This window comes from Bos indicus x Bos taurus, chromosome 5 (assembly GCF_003369695.1).
Source record: "Bos indicus x Bos taurus breed Angus x Brahman F1 hybrid chromosome 5, Bos_hybrid_MaternalHap_v2.0, whole genome shotgun sequence".
NCBI lineage: Eukaryota > Metazoa > Chordata > Mammalia > Artiodactyla > Bovidae > Bos > Bos indicus x Bos taurus.
The window spans coordinates 43,095,805-43,122,289 of NC_040080.1; the positions used below are offsets into that span (position 1 = coordinate 43,095,805).

The 26,485-nt window shown below is 37.4% G+C and overlaps 1 protein-coding gene across 1 annotated transcript in view; it reads right to left on the reverse strand.

Annotated features, from left to right (window-relative positions):
* The window catches only part of PKP2 (plakophilin 2), an 83,302-nt gene that overhangs the window by 39,506 nt on the left and 17,311 nt on the right, over positions 1-26,485 (reverse strand). Inside the window, exons 4-5 of the mRNA XM_027541701.1 lie at positions 17,913-18,048; positions 3,540-3,747 (exon numbers count right to left, since the gene is read on the reverse strand). Coding sequence (XP_027397502.1) covers positions 3,540-3,747; positions 17,913-18,048 — 344 coding nt within the window. The remainder of the gene's footprint in view (positions 1-3,539; positions 3,748-17,912; positions 18,049-26,485) is intronic.

Below are 26,485 nucleotides of genomic sequence, written 5' to 3' on the forward strand. Positions count from 1 at the left end.
AAAAAGCAATAGTTAGAACTGAACATGGAATAACGGACTAGTTCCAAATTGGGAAAGGAGTATGTCAAGGCTGTATACGGTTACCCTGCTTATTTAAATTCTATGCAGAGTACATCATGCAAAATGCCAGGCTGGATGAATAACAAGCTGGAATCAAGACTGCTGGGAAAAATATCAATAACCTCAGATATGCAGATGGCACCACCCTAATGGTTGAAAGTGAAGAGGAACTAAAGGGCCTCTTGATGAAGATGAAAAAGAGTGAAAAAGCTGGTTTAAAACTCAACATTCAAATAACTAAGATCATGGCATCTGGTCCCATCAGTTCATGGCAAATAGATGGGGGAAAAAAGGAAACAGTGACAGACTTATTTTCATGGGCTCCAAAATCACTGTGGATTGTTGACTGCAGCCATGAAATTAAAAGACACTCCCTCCTTGGAAGAAAAGCTGTGACAAACCTAGACAGCATATTGAAAAGCAGAGACATCACTTTGCTGACAAAGGTCCATATAGTCAAAGCTATGGTTCTTCCAGTAGTCATGTAGGGATGTGAGAGTTGGACCATAAAGAAAGTTTGCATGCTGAAGAATTGATGCTTTCCATCTGTAGGACTGGAGAAGACTCTTGACAGTCCCTTGGACAGCAATGAGATTAAACTAGTCAGTCCTAAAGGAAATCAACCCTGAATATTCACTGGAAGGACTGATGTTGAAACTGAAGCTTCAATACCTGATGCGAAGAGCTGACTCATTGGAAAAGATTCTGATGCTGAGAAAGATTGAAGGCAAGAGGAGAAGGGGGCAACAGAGGATGAGATGGTTGGATGGCATCACTGATTCAATGGAGATGATTTTGAGCAAACTCCAGGAGATAGTCAATTGCTGCCAAAGGGAGCAACTTTGGACACTTTGATACAGCAAAACACTCAGATAATACTGGACTCACATTTAGGCTTTGTTGTTTTGCTAGCTGTGCAACGTTGGGCAACTTATGTAACCCCCTGAGTCTTACTGGTCATATGTAAATAGTCAATAATACCATGCCTTATGGAGCTGTCAGGCAGAACAGAGGTAAAAAATGGAAAGTTCAAGGTTATGACTAGGCATAGATGTTAAGGAATCTGCCTGTAATGCTGGAGACTTGGGTTTGATCCCTGGTTTGGGAATGATTCCCTCGACAAACGGAATGGCTACTCACTCTAGTATTCTTGCCTGGAGAATTCTATGGACAGAGGAATCTGCTAAGCTAGAGTCCATGGGATCGCAAAAAGTCAGACATGACTGAGCCCATAATAGAGGCTCAATAAAAAAAAAGATGTTTACAAAACAGACAAGAAAAGATTCATATATATGGCTACTCACTTTATGTTTCTAAACAAAGATATAAACGTGTCTAAATTAACAATTTATTTTTGAGGCCCACAAAGCACTTATTTAGCACTTCTATTAATAAAGCTAAAGGAGGTTATTTAGTAGTGTGACTCACTCAGCTGTGTCCGACTCTTTGGTACCCCATGGAGAGTATCTCACCAGGCTTCTCTGTCCATGGAATTCTCCAGGCAAGAACACTGGCGTGGGTTGCCATTCCCTTCTCCAGGGGATTTTCCTGACTCAGGGTCCAAAACCAGGTCTCCTGCATTGCAGGCAGATTTTTTACCAACTGAGCCACCAGGGAAGCCGGTTATTTAGTAGGATTTGTATCAAACATTCAAGTATCAACTTAGTTAAATGAATATGTAACAAGCACTTGCTGGGAGGGATGTTTGGCTTATACTAGAAACTCTGGGAATTGTACAAATTCCATTTATCAGCTCTGTAGATTATCTCAAGAAGCCTGAATGATTTCTATGGCATCAATACCACAGAATATTCTCTGTTCTTAGTTTCCTTCTTCCTACACAAAAGAAGAGGACGTTCACAAACAACAGATTATTTCCTTTACAAACACTTCCTCCTAAGTTTTCTGGCTATCATGCACCCTAACCTTGAACATTTTATTACTGAAGATTCCTCTAGATGAACAGCAGCTTCTTTGCTCTACTAGTGATTTTCACTATGCTGGGAATAACTTTCATTCTCTTTCAAAACACTAGTCCAAAGTCTATACCTCTTTTAAGGTCCACAATGAAACATATCTCCTTCATGAAGTCCTTTCTGACTGTGTATGTATCTGATTCTCTTTTGTGTTCACTACTGTAGTTTAATGAAGAAAATGTTAGGTTCTAAACGTGAGGTCTGTTTTTTGTTTTTCTTTTAAGGCCAACCACTGTATAACTGTTCATTCTTTAGTAGATGGAAAATAAAATTCACAACCTCTCTAGTCTGTGATGTGCCTTGCTTGACACTTGAAGGCTGCTCTCTAAATGTTGGCTGAATGAATGAATGAATAAGTGAGATTACTCTTAATTTCTGAGGTACTTTAATATAAGTTACGGATATGAAAGGAAATCTCTCATAAGACATGACAGCATGCTGGCAGAAGGGTAGTATGCTGCAACTCTTCATACAGTTTTATACAATTACAAAACTTCATGTAGTTTTATAAAATTAAACTATGTCAAGATAGAAAAATGTGATATTTTGAGATACAAATGGGTAGAGAAGATATAATGACAACATTTTTATAGGAAAAAAGACAACTGTTGTATAATAAAAGATAGCCGAAGTGCAACAGATATTCAGTTCAATTTAAACAATACTTATGGAGCACCTCTTTTCGATAAGTATGAACACTGTCAACTATATCACTAAGAAAAACTTTCATATATTAAAAAGGGTTAACTTCTTTGGACTTAACTTCTTCATCTGTAAAACTGAGATTTAGTACCCAGTACCTCAAAATAGCTCAAAACTAAGGTTTTTGTGAGAATAAATTAAAAATTTCTACTACCTAGGACACTGAAGATACTTAGAAGTTTCCCCAAGATAATACTACTGATGATTATACTCAGTAATGGTTTCTTACATTCTTTGTAATGAGTTCAGGGAGCTTCAGCAGAGAGCTGATGAATCATTTTCAATGAGTTATTTTCTATCATATGCACTATTCCTTTAAACAAAATTAAGCCACGTTTCTCCATGCTTCAAGAATTATTAAAAGCATTACTTTATTTCTGATTAGTTTTCCAACCCACACACAGAAAAGAGATATTTATTTTTCCAAATCAGTATTTAAATAGAAATATGAAATGGAGAACTGAAAAACATATCTAGTCATGTTTTCTTTTTAGGAGGTCAAGGGACAGGGAAGTTACGAAGCTGGTATTGACAGGGGTCCAGGTGATAAAAGGTGCATAGAATTTTTAATTAAAAATATTAACCAAAAGCTCCAGAAAAATTTCCCCTTTAGAAAAAAAGGAATTCAGACTTGACTTGAATCTGGGGTCTAAGCCAGCAGTAATAATGTTCCTTAAAAGCCATCTCACAGATAACAATGAGCCCATCCGTCATTTGCTTCAGGAAACTTCAGAAAAACAAATGACATTAACACATCTGGCTGGGGTGCACTATGCTACCCCTGTTAATAGTAAGCATTACCTGTTATTTGCTTCTTAGTCTCCAAGTCTCTGGTTTGCTTTAACACCTGGAGCAGCCGAGGCACTCCACTGAGTTCAGCTACCTCCAATTTATTGTCATTATCTTCAAACACCAAGTTTCTCAAGGCCCCACACACGGCTCGCTGGATATCTTCATTCTGAACTTTTAGGAGCTGTAGAAGCTTGGGGATGCCATGAAGCTGATAAACCTGGGAAGTAGATGCATATTTCAGATACTTTTTAATTTTTATTTGATAGTAAAGATATTCAATGTAATATGAATGAACAGATGAAGTTCATTGAATTTGCTGATAACTACCACCAATTAATGTGTGGTGCAACCTGACACTCCAGTGTACAACACACCCCAGCTCTAAGGCAGTAACTCTCATCAAGGGCTCAGGATAAATCTGTGAAGACTGAAACCCAGAAGAAAACTGAAGGGCAAAGTTAAGTAATAAAGGGTGAATAAATGATAGTTAAGTGGATGTTGTTGCTGTTTAGGCAGTCATGTCTAACTCTTTTGGGACCCCGTGGGACTATAGCCCACCAGGGTCCTCTGTCCAAGGGATTTTCTAGGCAAGAATTCTAGAGTGGGTTGCCATTTCCTTCTCCAGGGGATCTTCCTGACCCTGGGACTGAACCTGAGCCTCCTGTATTGTATGCAGATTCTTTACCACTGAGCCACCTGGGAAGCCCAATTAAGGGGACAGAAAAGCCTTAATCACAATAAAGATGAAGAGAACTAGGAATCCAAGAAGTAGAGAAGGTTTTATGGAAGAATACCATATTACACGAATTTGTTTTCCAGGACAGAGCTATACAGTCAATATATACAATGGAAATCACCTCCATCAGTAGTAGAAATAAAAATTCATTTTTCATTTACCACGGCCATTGTAGTAGCAATGCAAACCAACCCTAAATGCAATTTTTTTTTTTTGAGATATAAATGACATAACATTTATGTTAGTTTCAGGTGTAGAACATAATGATTCAATATCTGTATATAATAAGTCTATTACCACCACACATAATTGGACTTCCCTGATGGCTCAATTGTTAAAGAATCCGCCTGCAATGCGGAAGATCTGGGTTCAATACCTGGGTTGGGAAGATCTCCTGGAGAAGGGAACTCCAGTATTCTGGCCCGGAGAATTCCATGGACAGAGAAGCCTGGCAGGCTACACAGTCGATGGGGTTGCAAAGAGACAAACAGGACTAAGCAACTTTCACTTTCACCACACAGAGTTACAAATGTTTTTCTTTTGATAAGAACTCTTAAGATCTATTTTCTTAGCAACTTTCTATTGTTATCATGCTGTACATTACATTCCCATGACATTTATTTTATAATTAGAAGAATGCAAGCTATTTTTATAATCAATTGTTTTGGCTATTTAAAAACATTTAAATAAGTTATGCAAGCATTTTAAGTAAATAACATAACTTTGTAATTTTTAATATGCTATTTAAAAAATATTTCTTCTATACAAATATGCAAGAAAGGGCATGCTATTGGAGAAGGAACCTGAGGGTAAGAACTAGGAAAAAGAAAAAATGATGGCTTTGATTCTGAAACCTAAGGCTGTTTAAGAAGAGGCCAAATAATGACATTCTGAACAGGGTGACTTTGTGTTTTAGGCTACAAACATTGAAAGAAATCAGGAGGTGGATGCAGTATTGCTGAAGAGAAATGTTAAGTTACAGACTGAGGGCTTGCTTTCTCAGAGGCTTCCACTAGCATCTGATTAAAACTTTTTAGTTGGTAAGACCTTTTGGTAAGGATCTCAGTCATTTTTACTGTCTTAATGCAGAAATTTATAGGAATTAAGTTGCTGTGAATACATTTCCCCTTAGGATAAATTTCATCACTTTATGAATGATGTCCTAACTGCACAACCATTTCCAAACAGGAGAGACCTGCACACTTGGCTTGGTGGCGCATTTCACATTTTCTATGTATCTGATAGGCAGATAAACAGAATTTAAGACACCGTCTTCCAGTCTTACATCTTCCTTTGTCACGACTGGGGAGAGATTAGCAAGTCAGGAATAAAAGTCAAGGCTGTGAGATAATCTAGTAAAAATAATAACCACAATAATAAAACAAAAAATAACAACTCTTCCTCCTATGTCTATCATTAGGAGGTATTGGCATAGTATTAAAAATTTTATATATTAACATATACATTATCTAAGCAATAGGTTGCAAGAACCTTAAAAGGCTAGTACTCTTTGGGTCCCTTTAAGGCAATAAAGAACACTTCCACTTTTGACTCCCTTCCGAGGGAATAGTCAACTTGGGAGACTGGCTACAGCAATTTTGTTGGGTTATGTCTAAAATCATTCTAATGTGTTTGTAAGAAAATGCTAATGATAGCTATCAATTAGATCTGGACCAGCAGATCATCTATTTGATCATCTATTTCAAAAGCAGAAAGGCAAAACTTACTTGAAAACAGCCGATAACTCTTGTGTTTCCCTAATTCTGTCAATAGTTTTTATGATGGCTGAATTCCTATTCTATAAACTCCTTAAACGGTAGATTAACTATGGAGATATTTCATTTCTTAATTTATAACTTACAAGTTGCCTTCTTCAAAATATGATGTGAAATGGCTTACTGGCCCAATTTCATTTCTACCTGTGATGATAGCATGGGTCAGAAGTGGCTAGTGGAAACCTCCACTGCCTTGTCCGGGTGGAATGAATGGCTGGCTTCTGCTCACATCCCTCTGGCCCATTCCATTACCCTGTCACCTTTATCCCCTTGGCTTTCAGCACTTGCTCCAGTCTAGAAAGAAGAAACTTCAGACACACCATACTTGGATAAATGCTGAAATCCAGCTACAGCTTTGCTCACTGGAGAATGTGCCTCCCTAGTGTTTGGCACCTACCTCACATTTAAAAATAGATTTTAGCTATTTTTACCAATTTTATCAATTAAATGAATATAAGTCATATCAAGTGCAAGAAGCTGATGACATTCTGTGTATTGCCTGTAACTTGGACAGCTGGTAATGACTCCTATACACATTTGTTGTTGTTGTTGTTTAGTTGCTAAGTTGTGTTTGACTCTTTGTGAACCCATGAACTGCAGCCCATCAGACTCCTCTGTCCATGGGATTTCCTAGGCAAGAATTCCTAGGCAATTAATACCACTCCAGTATTAATTGCCATTTCCTTCTCCAGGGTATCTTCCCAACCCAGGAATTGAACCCATGACTCCTGCTTGGCAGGTGAATTCTTTATTGCTGAGCCACCTGGGAAGCTCTATACACGTTAGGTCCAATGTTAAATGCACTGTTCCTGCCCCTTTGAATTCAGGGAAACAGGCAGGACCAGAGAAGTTGCATATGTTTATTTTACACTGTATCCTCAGGGGGGAAAAAATACTTTGGGGAAAGGAAAAAAAAAAACAGAATTACACGAACATTTCAGAACTTCAAAAAAAACTTCATTTGAAATGGTTTCTAAATATATGAAAGGGCAGAACTGCATACTAGAATTTTAACTTTCTCCTTGATTATTCTGATTCTCTTCCCTGAAAACTCTTAAAGACTTAAATGATGAGGGTTTCTGATAGCAAATAAGTAGAGGGAACAGACAAATTCTCTTGGTATAAGGGCTTCCTCATGCCCTGGTGCCTTCACTCTCAATTCCTTTCCTGTCTGAAATGCTCTGCCATTCTGCCTTTCTGTTGGCGAAGTCCCACTTATCCTGCATAACCAGCTCAAATATTACCTCCCTCCGCAAAGTGCCACTCTTTCTTTCCCTCTCATTACAATTAATCACTCCTTGTAAACTGGCATAACCTTTCAGGAAGGCAATTGTCTATATGTGTTAAAAACTTCAAACATACTCACTTTTAGTAAACTTCATTAGGAAATAATTTGAAATGCATTTACAGATTAACATGATAATAGTAACTACATTATTTATAATACCAAGAAATAAGAAACCATAAAAGTCCAATGATGGGGGAAGACTGGCTAATAGTTAACTGTCACATATTCATATACTGAGGTATCCACAGAGGAGGCAGAGCAATGCCTGAACTGACAGGGATTTTATTGGTCATATAGTTCCCTCATCAGTTAAATGGGATTATATAAGACTGGCAATTGTGTGCTAGGCCCACAGTAGTTCTCAACATATAGTAGTTACTACTATTATGATGACTATGCCACCTATAAAAAAATATATATTTTGCCATGCAGTGGCATGTGAGATCTTAGTTCCCCGGCCAGGAATCGAATCCATGTCCCTGCAGTGGAAGCATGGCATCCAAACTACTGGACCGCTAGGGAATTCTGTTGAAAAAATACCTTTAATGTTATAAGAAGATGATTCATGCAATGTTACTGAAAAAAAGTTGAATATCTATGCATTTCTGCTCACAGATACAAGGAAGGGAATGTGACTAGGGAGTTTGGGAGAAATGGTGGGATTATAATGTATGAATGGGGATTTCTACTTTGTATTTTTTTTGAATAGCAAGCATGTATTTATGCATGCTTTTAAAAAACAAAACAAAAAATTCTCATAAAAAAGCTACATATTCAATTTGATGACAGCTATGTATATGCATGCATTAAAAAATGAGAGTAAAACCAAAATAATAACAATAGATGGACTGTGGGTTTTTTTCTTTCTTAATTTCCTTCTAAAACATTTTTTCTTTTTTAATTTCTCAAATTTCTTATAATAAACTTATAAAAAGATTTTGCAAAAGAGTTATGGCAGTCACTGCTTCAGTGATGAGATTTGAAGTAGCCATGGAAATAAAACCAGCCTAAGAAGGGTCTTACAGAATAAATTATGGGATTTGTTCTTTATAGTATAGGCAAGCAGGACAGATATTGGAAAGGTCTCCTGGATGCTATGAAGAGACTGGGCTTAGGTGTGGATAAGAATGGAGGCAGAGAGGCTAATTAGGAGTCAGCTGTATTAACAAAGATGATGGTGACAGGGATCAGCATGGTGGCACTGAATAGGGAGAGAAAGTGTAGGTAGATTCCAGACATGTGTAAGCAGCATTAACAGGACCTAAAGACTGCATGAGTATGAGAGGTAAGGAAAAAAGAAGGTTCAAAGTCTGTCCATATTTTGGTATCAAACTACCTGAGTGAATTACCACTCAGAGAGGAGAGAGCTATTATTTCAGGGCAAGTGTTATATGATTATCTAACTGCATTCTCACAACAACTCAGTAGTAGGGCTATTATTTTCAGTTTAAAGGTAGGAAAGCTGAGGTTGAGACTGGTAAAGTATAGGTAATTAGGGTACTGGGATTCAGACTCAGCCCCTAGCTACTCTTGAGAGTCAATGCTTGAACATCTCAACTCAGCAGAAAGAACAAGTTTAGAAGGAGGACTGGGAAGTTGAGAAAATGCAGCAAAGACGATGTGTTCTTTTTTAGATGAGCTGGTATTGAGTACAGCAGGATGCCTAGGAAATAGACATGTGGTTTGGAACCTGGGGAAAGACTGGAGATGCTGTGAGTCGTTAGCACTAAGATCACATTAGTGGAAGTCAGAGGAGTGGATGAGGTCGGTCAGGAGATGGTGTCAAATAAGAAAAGCCCCAGGAAAGCATCTAATAAACATAAACATTTAAGGTACAGGTTGAGGATAATTTTTTTTTTTTTTTAAATAGAGGAAACCTGAAGGAGCCAGAGAGATGGAAAAAGAGCCAGGAGACTCTGGGCCAAAAGAAGAAAGTTTCAAAAAGGAATGAGGAATTGATGGTGTTAAATGCTGAAACTTATATAAAATAATAACTGAAAAGTTGTCAGTGGTCTTAAAAGTTTTTAATTTAAAATATTGACCTTTATATCCAAATTGTTGTTGTTTTTAGTAAATACATTAAAAAAACTATATTATCATTCTTAATATTAATGGGGTTTTGTGAATGCCCTTGGGTTATATTGTCACAATTGTTAGATTTCCTATCAAGCATGTATGTGTTTAGGTTTCATATAGTTTTCATGTTTCATTATTCTCAAAACCTGTCTTTGTTTTAGCTTTATCGCACTGAATAAGAGCTAAGAAGGAAAGCACAGGTTTAATCTTACATGTAAGCAGAATGATATTTATAGTCAAGTTAGTAGTTTAAGAGAGTGGAAATCTAGCCCAACTTGGGTAACAAGAGAATATTTCATGTAATCCCACATTATAAAATGAAAGCATGTATAAAATTGCTCAGTTTTAAAAATTGGGAATAAAAAAAGATTTGTGTATAAAGAGGGTTTATTACTAAATATACTATTTTTTAAAAACAATCCTTATTTTTTTCCATGGAATAAACATAGACAAAGGGTCAGTGAGAAATACCCAAGACTTATATAACTTTTAAAAGTAAAAATATATGGAATAGATCTTTTGAAACAATACATAATAGATATCATGAAGAAAAAGACTGGCAAATTTACTTCATAAGAATTTAAAATCATGCATAATGAAAGATATCATAAGAAAAGTCAGGAAACAACACTGTCACATAGGTAGCAATGGGCTAATGTGCATAATAAAGAACTCTTACAACTCATTAAGAAACAGGCAAATGTCTTAGAAAAATAACGTAAGTTAAACAATGACAATCGACTGAATAAATATGAAGTCAAAAAATATAAAAGGTGCTCATCTTCATGAATAATTAATGACATGCAAGTGGAGAAAAAAAAACAGTGGAAGCTCTGACTTACTACTCAATCTGTAGGATTAATCACATGCTCTTTCTCCTCTGTGAAATCCAGATTTTGAGTACTGTCAAACTGGCAGGTTAGTATATGTTGGCCTTTGGACTCTTATTTATTCTGTTTACCAAGAGCAAATTAGGTATGTTACCCAATGCATTTATGCCAACTGTACTTGTTACTGTAATTATGTAATTTATTTACCTATTCTATGTAATTTATTTACCTATTCTGAAAAAGCTCTGTCTCTCTGAAAGCTAATTTGAATGCTTTAGAAAGACTAGATAAAGGTGAAGAGCTTTGAAAAGATCTGTAATTGGTTGTAACTGGAAGAAATTAACCTAAAAGGCTAGGTAAAAATATAAGAATCTAGAAGGATATGAACTCCAATGAATTAGGGCCATTAGGTTCTCATTTTACTCCAAAAAATCTAAAAATGGCAAATGAAACATAATGGGCATAGTTTATATATGAAAAACAACGACAAACTCTGTGTGTTTATAATTTTTTTAAAGGATTTTCTCTGTAATTCTGATAACCTGATCAGTGATTGTCTTGATTTCAAAAAGAGGAAAATTTATAATATAAAGAAATACCTTTCTTTCTGCTTATCAGATTAGCAAAAATGAACGAAGAAGGATCATATCTTGTGATAATGGTGCATGTAAATAGGCACTTTGACACCATGTTGGTGGGAGGGTACATTTGTATAATTTAGGGGAAGATTTATAGCAAGTTATTTGTCAAAATTAAAAATGATTCACCAGTAATGAGGACTGGATTTACCTAGCACTTAAATGGTTTTAAAAACCAGACAAAATATATAATTGTTTCAATAGCTGGACATGAGGCAGGGATGGACAGTGATCCCTAGGAGACGGCGAACAAGGAAGGAGAGCGCTAGTGCTGCCTCAGACCACAGTCTTGAGAGACCCCAGGCTGTGGCGTTGTAAGGGAAGTCTTAGGTGGAATTCAGCAAGCAGAGCTGAGAAGGAGAGTGACGAGTACAAGAAGAAAAGGAAGGATGAGTACTAGTAAGAAAAGGATTGCGCAAAGGAGAACTCCTGAGATCTGCAGAGGGTCCCCATTTAGTATTCAGCAGAGTATTTACCGGTTTTATCTTTGTGAGGAAACTGCCTGAGGCCAGGCAAGTAACTGCCTAAATAAAGTTACTGCTTCTCAGGCTCATAAAGGCCTGTGAACGGTGCCTATTCTCACCAGCCAGCCAGATAGACAAGGTTAGTCAAAGAGCTATTTTAACTGTCTTGCATATGTTGAGAAACATGTTAAGTATAGACACAGAAGATATAAAAAAAGACTAAAATTGGACTTCTAGATATGAAAACTATAATTTACAAAATAAAAAGTACCCTGAATGAAATAATGGCATATTCAACAATGCAGAAGAAAAGGTCAGTAAACTTAAAGCATAGAAACTGAATTTACCCAAAAAGAAACATACAGGAAAAACAACTAAAAAAGAAAAACAGAGTACACATGAACTGTGGTACAACTTCAAGCAGCCTAATATATATGTAATATATGTAATGGCAGTTCTCAAAGGCAGGACAGAAGATTTCCTAAATAAAATTTCAAAATTTGATGAAAAGTAGAAATCCACAATTTTGAGAAGTTTAATGAACTCCAAACCACAAGAATGGTCTAGTGGTTTTCCCTACTTTATTCAAATTAAGTCTGAACTTGGCAATAAAGAGTTCATGATCTGAGCCATAGTCAGCTCCCGGTCTTGTTTTTGCTGACTGTATAGAGCTTCTCCTTCTTTGGCTGCAAAGAATATAGTCATTGTGATTTTGGTGCAGACCATCTGGTGATGTCCATATGTGGAGTCTTCTCTTGTGTTCTTGGAAGAGGGTATTTGCTATGACCAGTGCGTTCTCTTGGCAAAACTCTATTAGCCTTTGCCCTGCTTCATTGTACTCCAAGGCCAAATTTGCCTGTTACTCCAGGTATTTCTTGACTTCCTACTTTTGCATTCCAGTCCCCTATAATGAAAGTGAAGTTGCTCAGTCATGTCCGACCCTCAGCAATCCCATGGACTGCAGCCTTCCAGGCTCCTCCATCCATGGGATTTTCCAGGCAAGAGTACTGGAGTGGGGTGCCATTGCCTTCTCTGCTATAATGAAAAGGATATCTATTTTGGGTGTTAGTTCTAAAAGGTATTGTAGGTCTTCATAGAACCGTTGAATTTCAGCTTCTTCAGTATTACTGGTAGGGGCATAGACTTGGATTACTGTGATATTGAATGGTTTGCCTTGAAAACGAACAAAGATCATTCTGTCATTTTTGAGATTGCATCCAAGTACTGCATTTCAGACTCTTTTGTTGACCATGATGGCTACTCCATTTCTTCTAAGGGATTCCTGCCCACAGTAGTAGATAATAATGCTCATCTAAGTTAAATTCACCCATTCCGGTCCATCTTAGTTTGCTGATTCCTAGATTATCAACGTTCATCCTTGCCATCTCCTGTTTGACCACTTCCAATTGGCTTTGATTCATAGACCTAATATTCCAGGTTCCTATGCAATACTCCTCTTTCCAGCATCGGACCTTGCTTCTATCACCAGTCACATCCACAACTGGGTGTTGTTTTTGCTTTGGCTCCATCCCTTCATTCTTTCTGGAGTTATTTCTCCACTGATCTCCAGTAGCATATTGGGTACCTCCTGACCTGGGGAGTTCATCTTTCAGTGTCCTATCTTTTTGCCTTTTCATACTGTTCATGGGGTTCTCAAGGCAAGAATACTGAAGTGGTTTGCCATTCCCTTCTCCAGTGGACCACATTCTGCCAGACCTCTCCATCATGACCAGTCCGTCTTGGTGGCCCCACACAGTATGGTTAGTTTCATTGAGGTTTGTGATATTGTACAGGAGACAGGGAACAAGACCATCACCAAGAAAAAGAAATGCAAAAAAGCGAAATGGCTTACAAAAAGGTGTGAAAAGAAGACAAGCAAAAAGCAAAGGACAGAAGGAAAGATATACCCATTTGAATGCAGAGTTCCAAAGAATAGCAAGGAGATATAAGAAAGCCTTCCCCAGTGATCAGTGCAGGCATCACTGACTCGATGGACGTGAGTTTGAGTGAACTCCAGGAGTTGGTGATGGATAGGGAGGCCTGGTGTGCTGCAATTCATGGGCTCTCAAAGAGTTGGACACGACTGAGTGACTGAATTGAAGTGAACTGAGAACTACCATATGATGCAGCAATTCTATGTATTTATCCTAAGGAAACAAAAACACTAACTCAAAAAGATATATGAATCCCCATGTTCACTACAACATTGTTTATAATAGAGACATGGAAACAACCTAAGTATCCACTGATGAATGAGTAGATACAGGAGTTGTGGTGTTATGTGTGTATACATGTATATAGTCCATATATACACAGAATATTATTCAGCTATAAAAAGGAAGCAATTGTGGTCACGGCAACAACATGGATGGACCTTAAAGGCAGTATGTGAAGTGAAATAAGTCAGGACAGACAAACACCCTATGATCTCACTCACATCTGGAATCTAAGAAACAAACAAAACAAAAAGAAAATCATAGGTCTATACAGAGAACAGGTTGGCAGTTGCCAGAGGTTGGGGAGGGGGTTTGAGGTGGGGTACACTGGGTGAAGGGGGTCAAAGGTACAAATTTACAGCTGTAAAATCAATAGTTCCAGGGATGTTATATACAGCCTGATGACTATAGTTAATAATATGGTACTGCGTATTTGAAAGTTGCTAGACAGTAGATTTTAAAACTTCTCATGACAAAAAAAAATCTCATAACTATGTGTGGTGATGAATGGTAACCAGATTTATTGTGGTGGTCACTGTACAATACATTCATATATTGTATCATTATATTATATGTCTAAAACTAATATGTTATATGCCAATTATATTTCAATTAAAAAAAAACACAAAAGACAAAACAAAAAGCAGGAAAAACTGTTATTAAGAATATTAAAGTATAAGCCTTTCCCTTTCTTCCAAAAAAAGAAAAGAAAAACAACAAAAATCCCCCAAATTAAATTCCTCAAAAAAAAAAAAAAAACAACTAAAAAACCTTATAGGTAAAAATCATACTTAAGAATGAAAGCACAACTGAATGCTTTCCCTTATGATCAGGAACAGGACAACATATCCACTCTTCTTTTTAACACTGTACTGGAGGTTCTAGCCAGCACAAAATAAAAGATTGGAAAGGAAAAAAAAAAACCTGTCTTTATTTGTAGATGGTATGATCTTCTATGTAGGAATATGATGAATCTACAAATATGTTACAAGAGCTAATAAGTAAATTTAGTAATAACACACATACAAAATCAACAGATAAAAATGAACTGAATTTCTATCTACTATCATGAAACTATCAAAAATTAAAAAACCATGACCATTTATAAAAGCATCTAGAAATATGGACTTTAAGGACAGATCTGACAAAAGACATGAAAGATCTCTAGAGTAAAAAGTAAAAAACACTGCTGAGAGAAACTAAAGACCAACATAAGTGGTAAAATATACCATGTGCAGAGGTCAGAAGACTTGCTTAGATGTCAGTTCTCCACAGATTGATCTATAGATTCAATGCAACCTCAAAACAAAATCCCAACAGTTGGTTTTAAAATATGGAAATTGACAAGTTTATTTCTAAAATTCAAATGCAACTGCAAAAAAACCTATAACAGCCAAAATAATTTGAAAAAGAACAAAGTCAGAGGACTAGCAGTACCTAATTTCAAGACTTAATATAAAACTATAGTAATTGAGACAGTATGGTATTTGTATAAAGACAGGGGTCAATGGGATAGAATGCATAGTCCAGAATTAAACTCATGTATATGATTAATTCCTTTTCAACAGAAGTGCAAAAATAACTCTGTATCAAAAGGATAATCTTTTTGACAAATCCTGCCTAAACAACTGCATATATTGATATATATGTTTTAACGAAAGGAACTTTGGTAAACATCTTGCAATATATACAAAGATTAACCACAAACAGACTATTCAACTATAAAGTCTTATACTTATAAAAACTTCTGGAAGAAATAGGAGATTATTTTTGTGACCTTTGAGAACAGAAAGATTTCTTGGATACACCATGAGAAGTGTGATCCACGAGGAAAAAACTGATAAATTATACTCCATCAAAATTTAAAACTGTTGAAAGAATGAAAAAACAAAACACAACTGAGTGAAAATATTTCCAAATCATACATATGAAAAAAGACTTATATCCAGAATCTATAAAGAAATATCAAAATTCAATAATAAGAAAACAGAAGACCCAAATAAAAAAACAGGCAAAAGATCTGAAAACATTTCACCAAAGATGGTATCAATATATAGATAACAAGCAAATGAAAAGATGCTCAACATCAGTCATTAGGAAAATGCAAATTAAAACCACAGTGAAAAACTACTACAAACCTATTGCCTCTAATTAAGACTGACCATATCCAGTGTTAGGACACAGGGGAACCAGAACTCTCATACATTGCTAATGGGAATGTAAAATGGTATAGTTACTTTGTAAAACAGTTTGGCAAATCCTTAAAAGTCGAACAACTACAATATCATCCAGGTATTCTACTCCAAGGTATTTACCTCAGAGAAATTAAAACATCTGTTTGTAAACATATGTTCATAGCAGCTTTATTTGTAATAGCCAAAACTCAAATGCCCATTGACAGGTAAGTGGATAAACACATTATGGTAACCACAAAACAAAATACTACTCAGCCACACACACCCACACCCACACCCATACCTTTTGATACATACAACCTTAAAAGATTTAAGCTGAATAAAAGAATTCAGACCAAAAAAATGCATATTTACTCTATGATACCATTTATATACAATTCTAGAAAATTCAACTAATCTATAGTAACAGAAAGCAGATCATTAACTGTGGGTTGTGGAGGGGTGGGATGTACTGATTACCAAGGGGCACAAGCAAACTTTGGAGGTAATGAATTTGCTCACTGTATTGATTGTGATGATGGTTTCACTGTATCAAAACATGTATCAAAAATTTTGTCATTTTTAACCTTAATAAAACTGTTAAAAAACTGAACAAACAAAATTAGTGCATTCATACAAGAGAAATCTATGTAGCAGTTTTAATTAACACACACACAAACATATATATGGAATCTAGAAAGATGGGACTGATGAACCTATTTGCAGGGCAGCAAAGGAGACACAGACATAAAAAACACACTTGAGGACACAGTAGAGGAGGGTGAGGGTGGGATGAATTGAGAGTTAACACTGAAACATATACACTACCATATGGAAAATACACAAGGAGCTCAAATCCAGTGCTCTGTGACAACCTAGAGGGGTGGGATGGGGTGGGAAGCATGTTTAACAGGGAGAGGACATGTGTATACTTACGGCTGATTCACGTTGATGTATAGCAGAAACCAACACAATATTGTAAAGTGATTATCCTCCAATTAAAAAGAAATAAATTAAAAAAAAAATCTATGTAGGTAGCAGTTTTAAAGAATGAAGGTAGGGCTAATACATGCTGAAGATTTTCAAGATATAGTGTTAAATTAAAACAAAGTACTGAGTATTGTAAGTAACCTGTTATTTGTGATTTTATTTTAAAACAAAAAGGATATTTAATCCACCCATCCAATAACTGCTTCTACATGCATAAACTATCTCTGATACCTTAAAATTGATGTGAGAGACAGAGAGAGAGGTGGGGAGGAGGAGGATAGAGAATGGGAGGTTGAGAGAAAAAGAGGGAGATGGAGGCCTAGACTGGGGTTTGGAGTAGGAGAAAAACTTCTTTTCACTATGTACCTTTTTAAACTATGATTTTTCCCCCCCTACAAATGTACCATTTAAAACAAAGTGACCTATTGATTCTATCTTGGAGTATCTGTCCTATACCAACACTGGTGGAAATGCCAAAAGATATATGTATAAAGCTATTCATTGAGTCACTGTTGTAATGTTAAAGAAACTGTTTAAGGAAAATAAAAACTTAGAACACATTGCTCACATTTAATATATTTTTTAAATATAGAAAACAATAGCCTAAAATGTACACTCATTTTCTCTCTCTCCCCTCTTCTCTCAAAAAAATCTGAAAGTACACAGACTGCTATAAACAATTATCTCTGGAGATGGTTCTAAAAGGAGAGGTCAGACAAAGAAAGGAGAGGTACATGTAGTCATTTTTGTTCTAATTTTCTGGATTGCAGAAAATTTTTTTGGTAATCAGTGTATATTTCCTTTTAGATTAAAAGGTCTCAATAAAAGATTATTTTTAATTATTTAATTACTTTAAAAAATAAGCTATGATTGACATGAAAAAAATGAAAGTTAAAGTCACTCAGTCATGTCCGACTCTTTGGGACCCCATGGACTATACAGTCCATGGAATTTTCCAGACCAGAATACTGGAGCGGGTAGCCGTTCCCTTCTCCAGGGGCTCTTCCCAACCCAGGGTTCAAACCCAGGTTTCCCACATTGCAGGCGGATTCTTTACCAGCTGATTCACCCGGGAAGCCCACAAATAATTCAATAATTTCAAATATTAAATTAAATTTGGTTTCAGTTTGCAGGGTCACCATCATAGATGTGAAAGTATGCTTGTTTTGCACTAGACTTGAGATGATATACTCACCCTTTTCCGTGCTTCAGATTTCTGGAAGCACTCATGCTGTATGAAAGTAGCTGCAATAGGAATCTTGGACGGTGGCGTGCGGTCTGCCTCAAGCATACTCACTGCTCGCTCCAGAGTCATCTCCGTGTCTACATTCCTAGACAAACAATCACAGATTCAGCAAGATTCCAAACCTGCTCCCTCCTGCCTGTCAACTTGATCCTCCAGGGGATAACCTGCCTAATATCAGGAAGCACCTAGAACATCTGAGCCTTGGATCCTGTTTAGGCAAAGGAAAAATTAGCTTCTGAGGTCAGAAGGTACAGGAATCCAGCAGCAGAAACACTCTACTTCTGGTAAGACTAGCTTCTGAGGACACTACTGAATTGAGAAGAAACTTCCCTCTATTTAAGATACATATATGTCTCACATGAAATATAAATGTATCTGACATGAAATTGAAAAGAAATTTGGTCACAGAAATTAACAATTATCCATACCTTGGTAATCTCATACCTGAAAGTTAAATACCTTCCCTCAAAAATTATTAGATTTTTCTCACAGCTGCTCAAAATCTGTTATTATACCTGAGAATAAGTTTTAAAAGAAGCATTCTAAAAGTGCTACTATTTAATGAATATATAGTATATAAACGGTATAAGACAGGAAAACTGAGTTTGGTTAAAATAGGTTATGACAGAATCCAATAGGAAAGATAATGATTAAATGCAATAATATTAATAAAAAGCCCCTTTTAAATACAATTTAATAAACATTCTGTTACCATTGTAAAGACATTCAGCTACAGTCTAAGTAACATACTTTGTCCTCTACTAATTGCAAATGCATGTATTGATGAAATCGGATATAGTCTGATACTGAGAAGATAATTTATAGAGAATAAATAAAATTGCTATGAATAAAACAATAACTCCCAAATGCCTCACAAAAGTGGCATTAATTCTCCTTCCCCTTTTATTTCCGCCTGGAGGGTGACTAAGTTTAGGCAGCCTATTACCAAGGTGTATTTGTACTTCCTTTTTTATTTTTTAAATTTTATTTATTTTAAAGACGCTTGCTCCTTGGAAGGAAAGCTATGACAAACTTAGACAGCATATTAAAAAGCAGAGGCATTACTTTGCCTACAAAGGTCTGTACAGTCAAAGCTATGGTTTTTCCAGCAGTCATGTATGATGTGAGAGTTGGACCATAAAGAAGTCTGAGTGCCAAAGAATTGATGCTTTTGAACTGTGGTGCTGAATAAGACTCTTGAGAGTCCCTTGAACTGCAAGGAGATCAAATGAGTCAATTCCAAAGAAAATCAAACTTGAATATTCATTGGAAGGACTGACGCTAAAGGTGAAGCTCTAATACTGTGACCACCTGATTGGAAAAGCCCACTCATAGAAAAGACCCTGATGCTGGGAAAGATTGAAGGCAAAAGGAGAAGAGGGGGGCAGAGAATGAGATGGTTAGGACAGCATCACTGATTCAATGGACATGAATTTGAGCAAACTCCCGGAGATACTGAAGAACCAGGAAGCCTGGCATACTGCAGTCCATGGGGCCACAAAGAGTCTGACATGACTTAGCGACTGAACAACAACAACAACAAAGAATCCCCTCAGAGAAACCACACTGAGCATGGCAACACCTCAGGACTGCGGCTAAAGACATGCCTTAAAAGTAACCTAGGATTCTCTTGGGTGTCAACGAGGATCACACCTGATTCATTAACAGAGACTTCTAAGACATTATGGGAGGGTATTTTCCAGCATCTGCTAGCAAGCATGGTGAAGAAATTCTCTCTTATATCAGGCTAACCCACCAATACATGCACCTATGTACCAACGGAGCATTTTTATGTTGTGAGGGGCATGTCTGTGTGTGAATGGGCGTGGCACAGGTGAGAGGATAAGAGTAACGGGCCTCATGACTAAAAACTAATTCCCACTGCTTCTAAAACACATGTTCAAACACAGAAGTGTTACGTCATGAGTATAAGGGTATTAAAAATGAAGCAGTCCTGGCATCTATACTGAGAATTATATAATGATCTCATATTTTAAACTTTTATGCCTCAGGAGTCAATTTAATTGGTAAAAATGTAGGCTATTACCATTAAAACTAGAATCTGAATCACTTTTATTTAACATAAACTCCCTTTTAAAAAGAGATGGAAATATTTCACAGGCATGGACTCCAATTACTTTACAGGGAAATCAAAAGTCAAAAAAATTGTAAGTCTTTCACCATCTACCACTATAGGTGTTTAAACTGATGAGACAGCATTCATAAGCTAAGAATAACCTTCTGTTTAATACTTCTTTTTTTAAGATTTAGCCATTAATCCATTTCATAAGTCATAAATGACTCAGGAAAGTTTGAATTTCCCAACAAAATTTCCCATCCAAACCAAAATTTCCCAACCAACAAATAATTCCATTACTCTAATCCTTTATTTTCCTGAACATGATTCACAAAGAAGTTCTTCATTCACTGCCAGCCAACCTAATGCTACTTCAGTTTATCACTAAAAACAATTCCCAAACAGAACAAAGACTTCCTCAACAAGAACGTCTGCCACAGCTGTCAGGGCATCAATTTTCTCTTTTGTTACTGTCTGTAAAGTCTAACCGTATAGCACAGCATATGTTCTGACCTCAGTCTGGCTCCGTCTCTTGCCATCCTCCACCCCATCTCCTCTCCCTCCCCTAATGGACTAACTCTTCCTCCAATCACACTCGACTTTTAACCCTTCTCTAATTGCTGCATGCCCTTCACAAGCCACTCTCTCTGATGTTTCTAGGAAACCCACCCTTCTACCTATTTCTTTTCATTCTTCAAGACTCAATTCAAATATCATCCCTTCTGTATTCTTATCCCCAGCTAAAGCTATTCCTTTCCTCCTCTATTCTCTCTTTACCCAATGGAATTGGAGTCTGCCCACCCAATACACAGTGAAGCCTATCTAATGACACTGGGTTGTGCTGAAGGAAACTACAGTGTTTGTTATAGGACACCAAGCAAGGAGAAAGGGCAGCTCATGCTCAAAAAACAGGATGGCTGTCAGGACAGGATATTTAAAAGGAAAACTAGGGGTGAGGGTTGCAGGGTGCCTAATCAGCTTGTGGATATTCTTCTCATTGATTCCTAGTGGGGTAACAGAATGATGTTCCAGGAATCAACACTCAGCCTTCCAGTTCCAACCAGTATGGGGTCAAGGTGCTGGTGGTGAGCATGTAGTCACCATCCACCATGATTAGGGGTCCTAATTTCTGCAAAACAACTCTAAGATACATGTCAGATTGTTATATCCTCAGGGTGAACCAGGAGTCCTGTGACTCGTGTTCTAATCATTAACTGCTTAAGCTCTTGCTCTTTGGGTCTTAGAGAAAGCCTAGGAGACTAAAGCCTTTCTTCAAACAAGAAACGGGGGACATGGAGGGAATTTTGTACCCAGGCAAGGCCCTGTAGGCTCCTTTTTGGTCTCCTTCAATCTCTCTCTCTTCCTCCCTACTTTCTTCTCTGCCTCCCTTTCTTCCCTCCTCATTCCCTTTCTGCTCACTTACAAAACATTTCTTGAAGCCTATAGAAATGTGGCTTGGAAGAAAGGGTTGGGGAGGGAAGGATCAGGACGAGCAGTTGTTCCTGGGTTCCATTATCAACTGAATGTATTCTCCAATAGTGAGTCTTTTCAAGCACTTTAGTTAATATGTTAATATGATGTCAATACATTCATCATAAAATGTAAACAGGAAGCAATGTAAAGTATTATTGGTCAGAATATGAGTAATTATAGGAAAAAATTAAAAACATGTACTTTTTTTTTTGGTATGCAATCCCTCAGCAACCACATTCCTGACAATAACAACACAGCCCTACCCCACGCTGGTTCACAGGTATCAGAACAGCTCTGAAGGTCAAGCAAACACCAGATGATGAATGAAGAGCTCCCCTGTGTTGTCAGATGCTTAGGAAATGCAAACCCTCCTACCTCACAAAGATTTTAGGTGTGATGAAAGCACTGCTTTACAAAGGTGACTTTAGAGTGGATATGAGCTTCTAGAGACAGTTTTGAGGGCATTACAAAAGTCTTAGCTGAAGCAATAAAGTTGTGAACTGGACTGTTAAAAATGGAAAGAAAGATATAGTTGAAAGAGACCTGAATAATCAAAGAACTAAAGAAGCAGGTAACTAAGAGGATGTGAAGGGAAGTTAATGTGACATCTTTTCTGTTCTGTGCTGCTCTACATCACAAACTTGACTGGCGATCATACCAGAGACACAGTCACTCACCTTTGTCTCCCTCTAGCAATGCAAAAGCATCACTCTTTTGTTCTCTGAATTCCTACAGACACTAGTACAATCTAGTACTTGATGTGTCTTATTTTTTTCTTTATAGACCTTCTCTAGACCTTCATATATCCCATTAAATTTTTATCTCTATGGTGCTTACTGAAGTGCTGGGTACAGCGGAGCACCCTAAGATTCATTTGCTGAACCACCAGTCCGTTACATGTACAGAAATCATATTTTCATAAAACCGATTACAGTGTTTTACTTAGTGATTTCTTAACTCTTTTTCAATAGTCTATGATTTAGAGCAGCTGTTGACTACCTATCTTCTACTCCAGTGTTTTGATTTTCAGCTACATTAGAAACTGACCAGCCATTCTTCTTTTAGAAACAAAGACCCATTGTTTAATACCTTCTGTCATTATGCAGGATTACAGTTTTAGAGAGTATAGTTTTATTCCTATTCCATAGGAATGTTCCACAAATGTGAAAGAACACTTCTTCACACATGGGACTTTGTGAAAAAATCGAATTCCAAATATAGGCACTAGATAGAGCTTGAAATGTGAGATACTGCAAGGCACAGGAGAGCAGAGCATGTGTTCTCAGGGGCAGCCTGGGGAACTGAAATGAACCATGGAACACATCAAAGGAGGAAGAGAATCAGATATGGATGCCACCTTGATCATTATAGGAAATATCCCTGACCCCATTTCCTTCCCATACATAGCAGCATTTTTAAGAAGTGGTTATTTCTATGATTTCTGTTCTCTAGGATGGCAACTTTGGGAATCATTAAGAATAGACTTCTTGCCCTTTATTTTAAATTTCTTGATCCCAAGTATTTATTCTATTCCTGGAACATGATTAATTATTGTAATAAAATTTTCTCTATTAAAACAATAACTCAAAATTAGAGGGAGAGCAGACAGGTAAATGAATAACCACAATGTATTATTCTGTAGTACAGACACCCACACAGTGCAACTATCTGGAGCACCTAGTTGGCGAGGCAAGTGGTCAGGTGGTAACTGAGATAAATCTAGAATCACGATTCAGTTCAGTTCAGTTCAGTCGTTCAGTCGTGTCCGACTCTTTGCGACCCCATGAATTGCAGCATGCCAGGCCTCCCTGTCCATCACCAACTCCCAGAGTTCACTCAGACTCACGTCCATCGAGTCGGTGATGCCATCCAGCCATGATTAGCCAGCCAAAAAATAGCTACAGGGAAGAAATAGATTAGATAGGTAGATAAGAAAAGAAGGAAGGAAGAGGGAAAGAAAGGAAGGAAAGAAGAAAAGAAGGCACAAAGATAAAAAGAAATAAAATAAGTGAATCAATACTTATTCCAAAGAAGGGCAATGCCAAAGAATGTTCAAACTACTATACAATTCTGCTGATTTCACATGCTAGCAAGGTAATGTTCAACATCCTTCAAGTTAGGCTTCAACTATACGTGAACCGAGTATTTCTAGATATAAAAGCTGGATTTAGAAGAGGCAGAGGAACCAGAGATCAAATTGCCAACATCTGTTGGATCATAGAAAAAGCAAGAGAGTTCCAAAAAAACATCTACTTCTACTTCATTGACTGTGATAAAGCCTTTGTGTAGATCACAACAAACTGTGGAAAATTCTTCGAGATGGGAATAACAGACCACCTTACCTGCCTCCTGAGAAACCTGTATGCAGGTCAAGAAGCAACAGTTAGAACTGGACATGGAACAATGGACTGGTTCAAAATTGGGAATATACATCAAGGTTGTATATTGTCACCCTGCATATTTAACTTATATGCAGGGTACATCATGAGAAATGCTGGGCTGGATGAATCACAAGCTGGAATCAAGATTGCAGGGAGAAATATCAGTAACCTCAGAAATGCAGATGATACCATTCTAATGGCAGAAAGCACAAAGGAACTAAAGAGACTCTTGATGAGGATGAAAGAGGAGAGTGAAAAAGCTGGCTTAAAACTCAACATTCAAAAAACTAAGATTGTGGCATCTGGTCCAATCACTTCATGGCAAATAGAAGGGAAAAAAAATGGAAGCAGAGACAGATTTCATTTTCTGGTTCCAAAATCACTGTGACTGCAGCCATGAAATTAAAAGACACTTCCTCCCTGGAAGAAAAGCTATGACAAACCTAGACAGCGTATTAAAAAGCACGGACATCCATTTGCTGACAAAGGTCCATATAGTCAAAGCTATGGTTTTCCAGTAGTCATGTATGGATGTGAGAGTTGGATCATAAAGAAGACTGAGCACCAAAGAATTGATGCTTTTGAACTGTGGTGCTGGAAAAGACTCCTGAGAGTCTCCTGGACAGCAAGGAGGATCAAACCAGTCAACCCTTAAGGAAATCAACCCTGAATATTCACTGGAAGGACTGATGCTGAAGCTGAAGCTTTAATACTTCAGCCACCTGATGTAAAGAGCCATCTCACTGGAAAAGACCGTGAAGCTGGGAAAGATTGATGGCAGGAGGAGAAGGGGGGTGAATAGAGGATGAGATGGTTGAATGGCATCACTGACTCAATGGACATGAGTTAGAGCAATCCCTGGGAGATAGTGAAGGGCAGGGAAGCCTGGCATGTTGTAGTCCATGGGGTTGCAAATAGTCGGACACAACTTAGCAATTGAACAACAACAAGAAAAGCAAGAGGTTCAAGGTGGTTTGAGTGTTCAGGCGTGTTTTTGGGGATGATGATGATGAAGGGTAAAAAAGAGTAGAAAGAGATCAGACTAGCAGAGGTCTAACTAGCAGGTTAGCAGAGGTGGAAACATGGGCTTTGCATGCCATGCTAAAAAGCACAAAGGTTTGGTGGAATTATGGGAAGATTATAAGTTGTGGAGAGGAGTCATCAGAGTTTGGAAGATCCTTCTAACAGTTTTAGAGAATGATTGACAGCAAGACCAGAGGCAGAGAGACCTATGGCAATAGAGACAGAAAGAGGGTAAAAATTTACAACCCATTAAGGAATTAAAAATAATAGCTTGGTGATATGTGACTATGAAGGGAAAAGACAAGAATGACTCCCAGGTTTATAAATGACAGGACTTTAGTATGAGGAGATGGTCAGGAATAGAAGGTAGGGAAGAGCTGATAAATTTAATTTTGAACATACTGAGTCCATGAGGTTCTTAGAAATACACACAAATTTAGAGTTGAGGATAGAGGACAGAGATGAAAATGAAACACTGGGAATCACAGGATGTAAGTGCAATATGCAGGGCTTCTTTAGAAGAGCACCAAGACCAAAACAGAAGGGTTGATGAAGATGACTTCCTTGCTGCTGCTGCTAAGTCACTTCAGTCGTGTCCAACTCTATACGACCCCATAGACGGCAGCCCACCAGGCCCCGCCATCCCTGGGATTGGAGAATCCCACTGGAGTGGGTTGCCATTTCCTCCTCCAATGCATGAAAGTGAAAAGTCAAAGTGAAGTCGCTCAGTCATGTCCGACCTCATGGACTGCAGCCTACCAGGCTCCTCCGTCCATGGGATTTTCCAAGCAAGAGTACTGGAGTGGGTTGCCGTTGCCTTCTCTGGATGACTTCCTTGGGCATGCAAAAAAGTCCTTGCAGGGAAGACTAAGACATGGCTAGAAGAAACCAGGAGAAGCTGGTGTCCCGACAACCCAGGGAAGAGAGAATTTCAATTTATTAAATGCTGCCCACAGACTAATATAGGTGCTAATTACGTGTCTGCTTCAGATGTAGCATTAGGGCAGTCTTTGGTAGATCTGTGGGGAGCCTATTTCAGAAATGTTGGAGACTAAATTCATACTGCAGTGAGTGGATGACAGACTGGGAAGTGACAAGGTGGTGGAAGCAGGAGGACAGAGAGGGAAGAAGAGAAGAGTGCCAGCTGTGGAGAACGTGAAGCAACAGTTCTGTTACTGTTAGAATCATTTCATTAAAACTGACCAAGCACAAATCTTACTATATAGTAGGCATTTAATACATCTTGAATTATCAATTTAAAAGAATTGATCAGCTTTTCCCTCCATAAATAATTACCTCATGCATTTTTCTTTTTATAAGTGTGTCCATATTGACAAAGATCTACTTTCTAAAAAAATGTTATGTCTCATATTCAATTTTGTTTTATAAAAAATATTTCTTGCTTCAAGATTAGATTAGCCCCAAAATCTTTTCTCACCGGTGCCTACCTAATCAATGAGTATACTGCACAATTTCACTTAAAGGGATGATTAAAGGTAATAATTTCCATTAACCAACTTCACAGTTTAAAAAAAAAATCAAATATTTAATGTTTTACCATAATGATA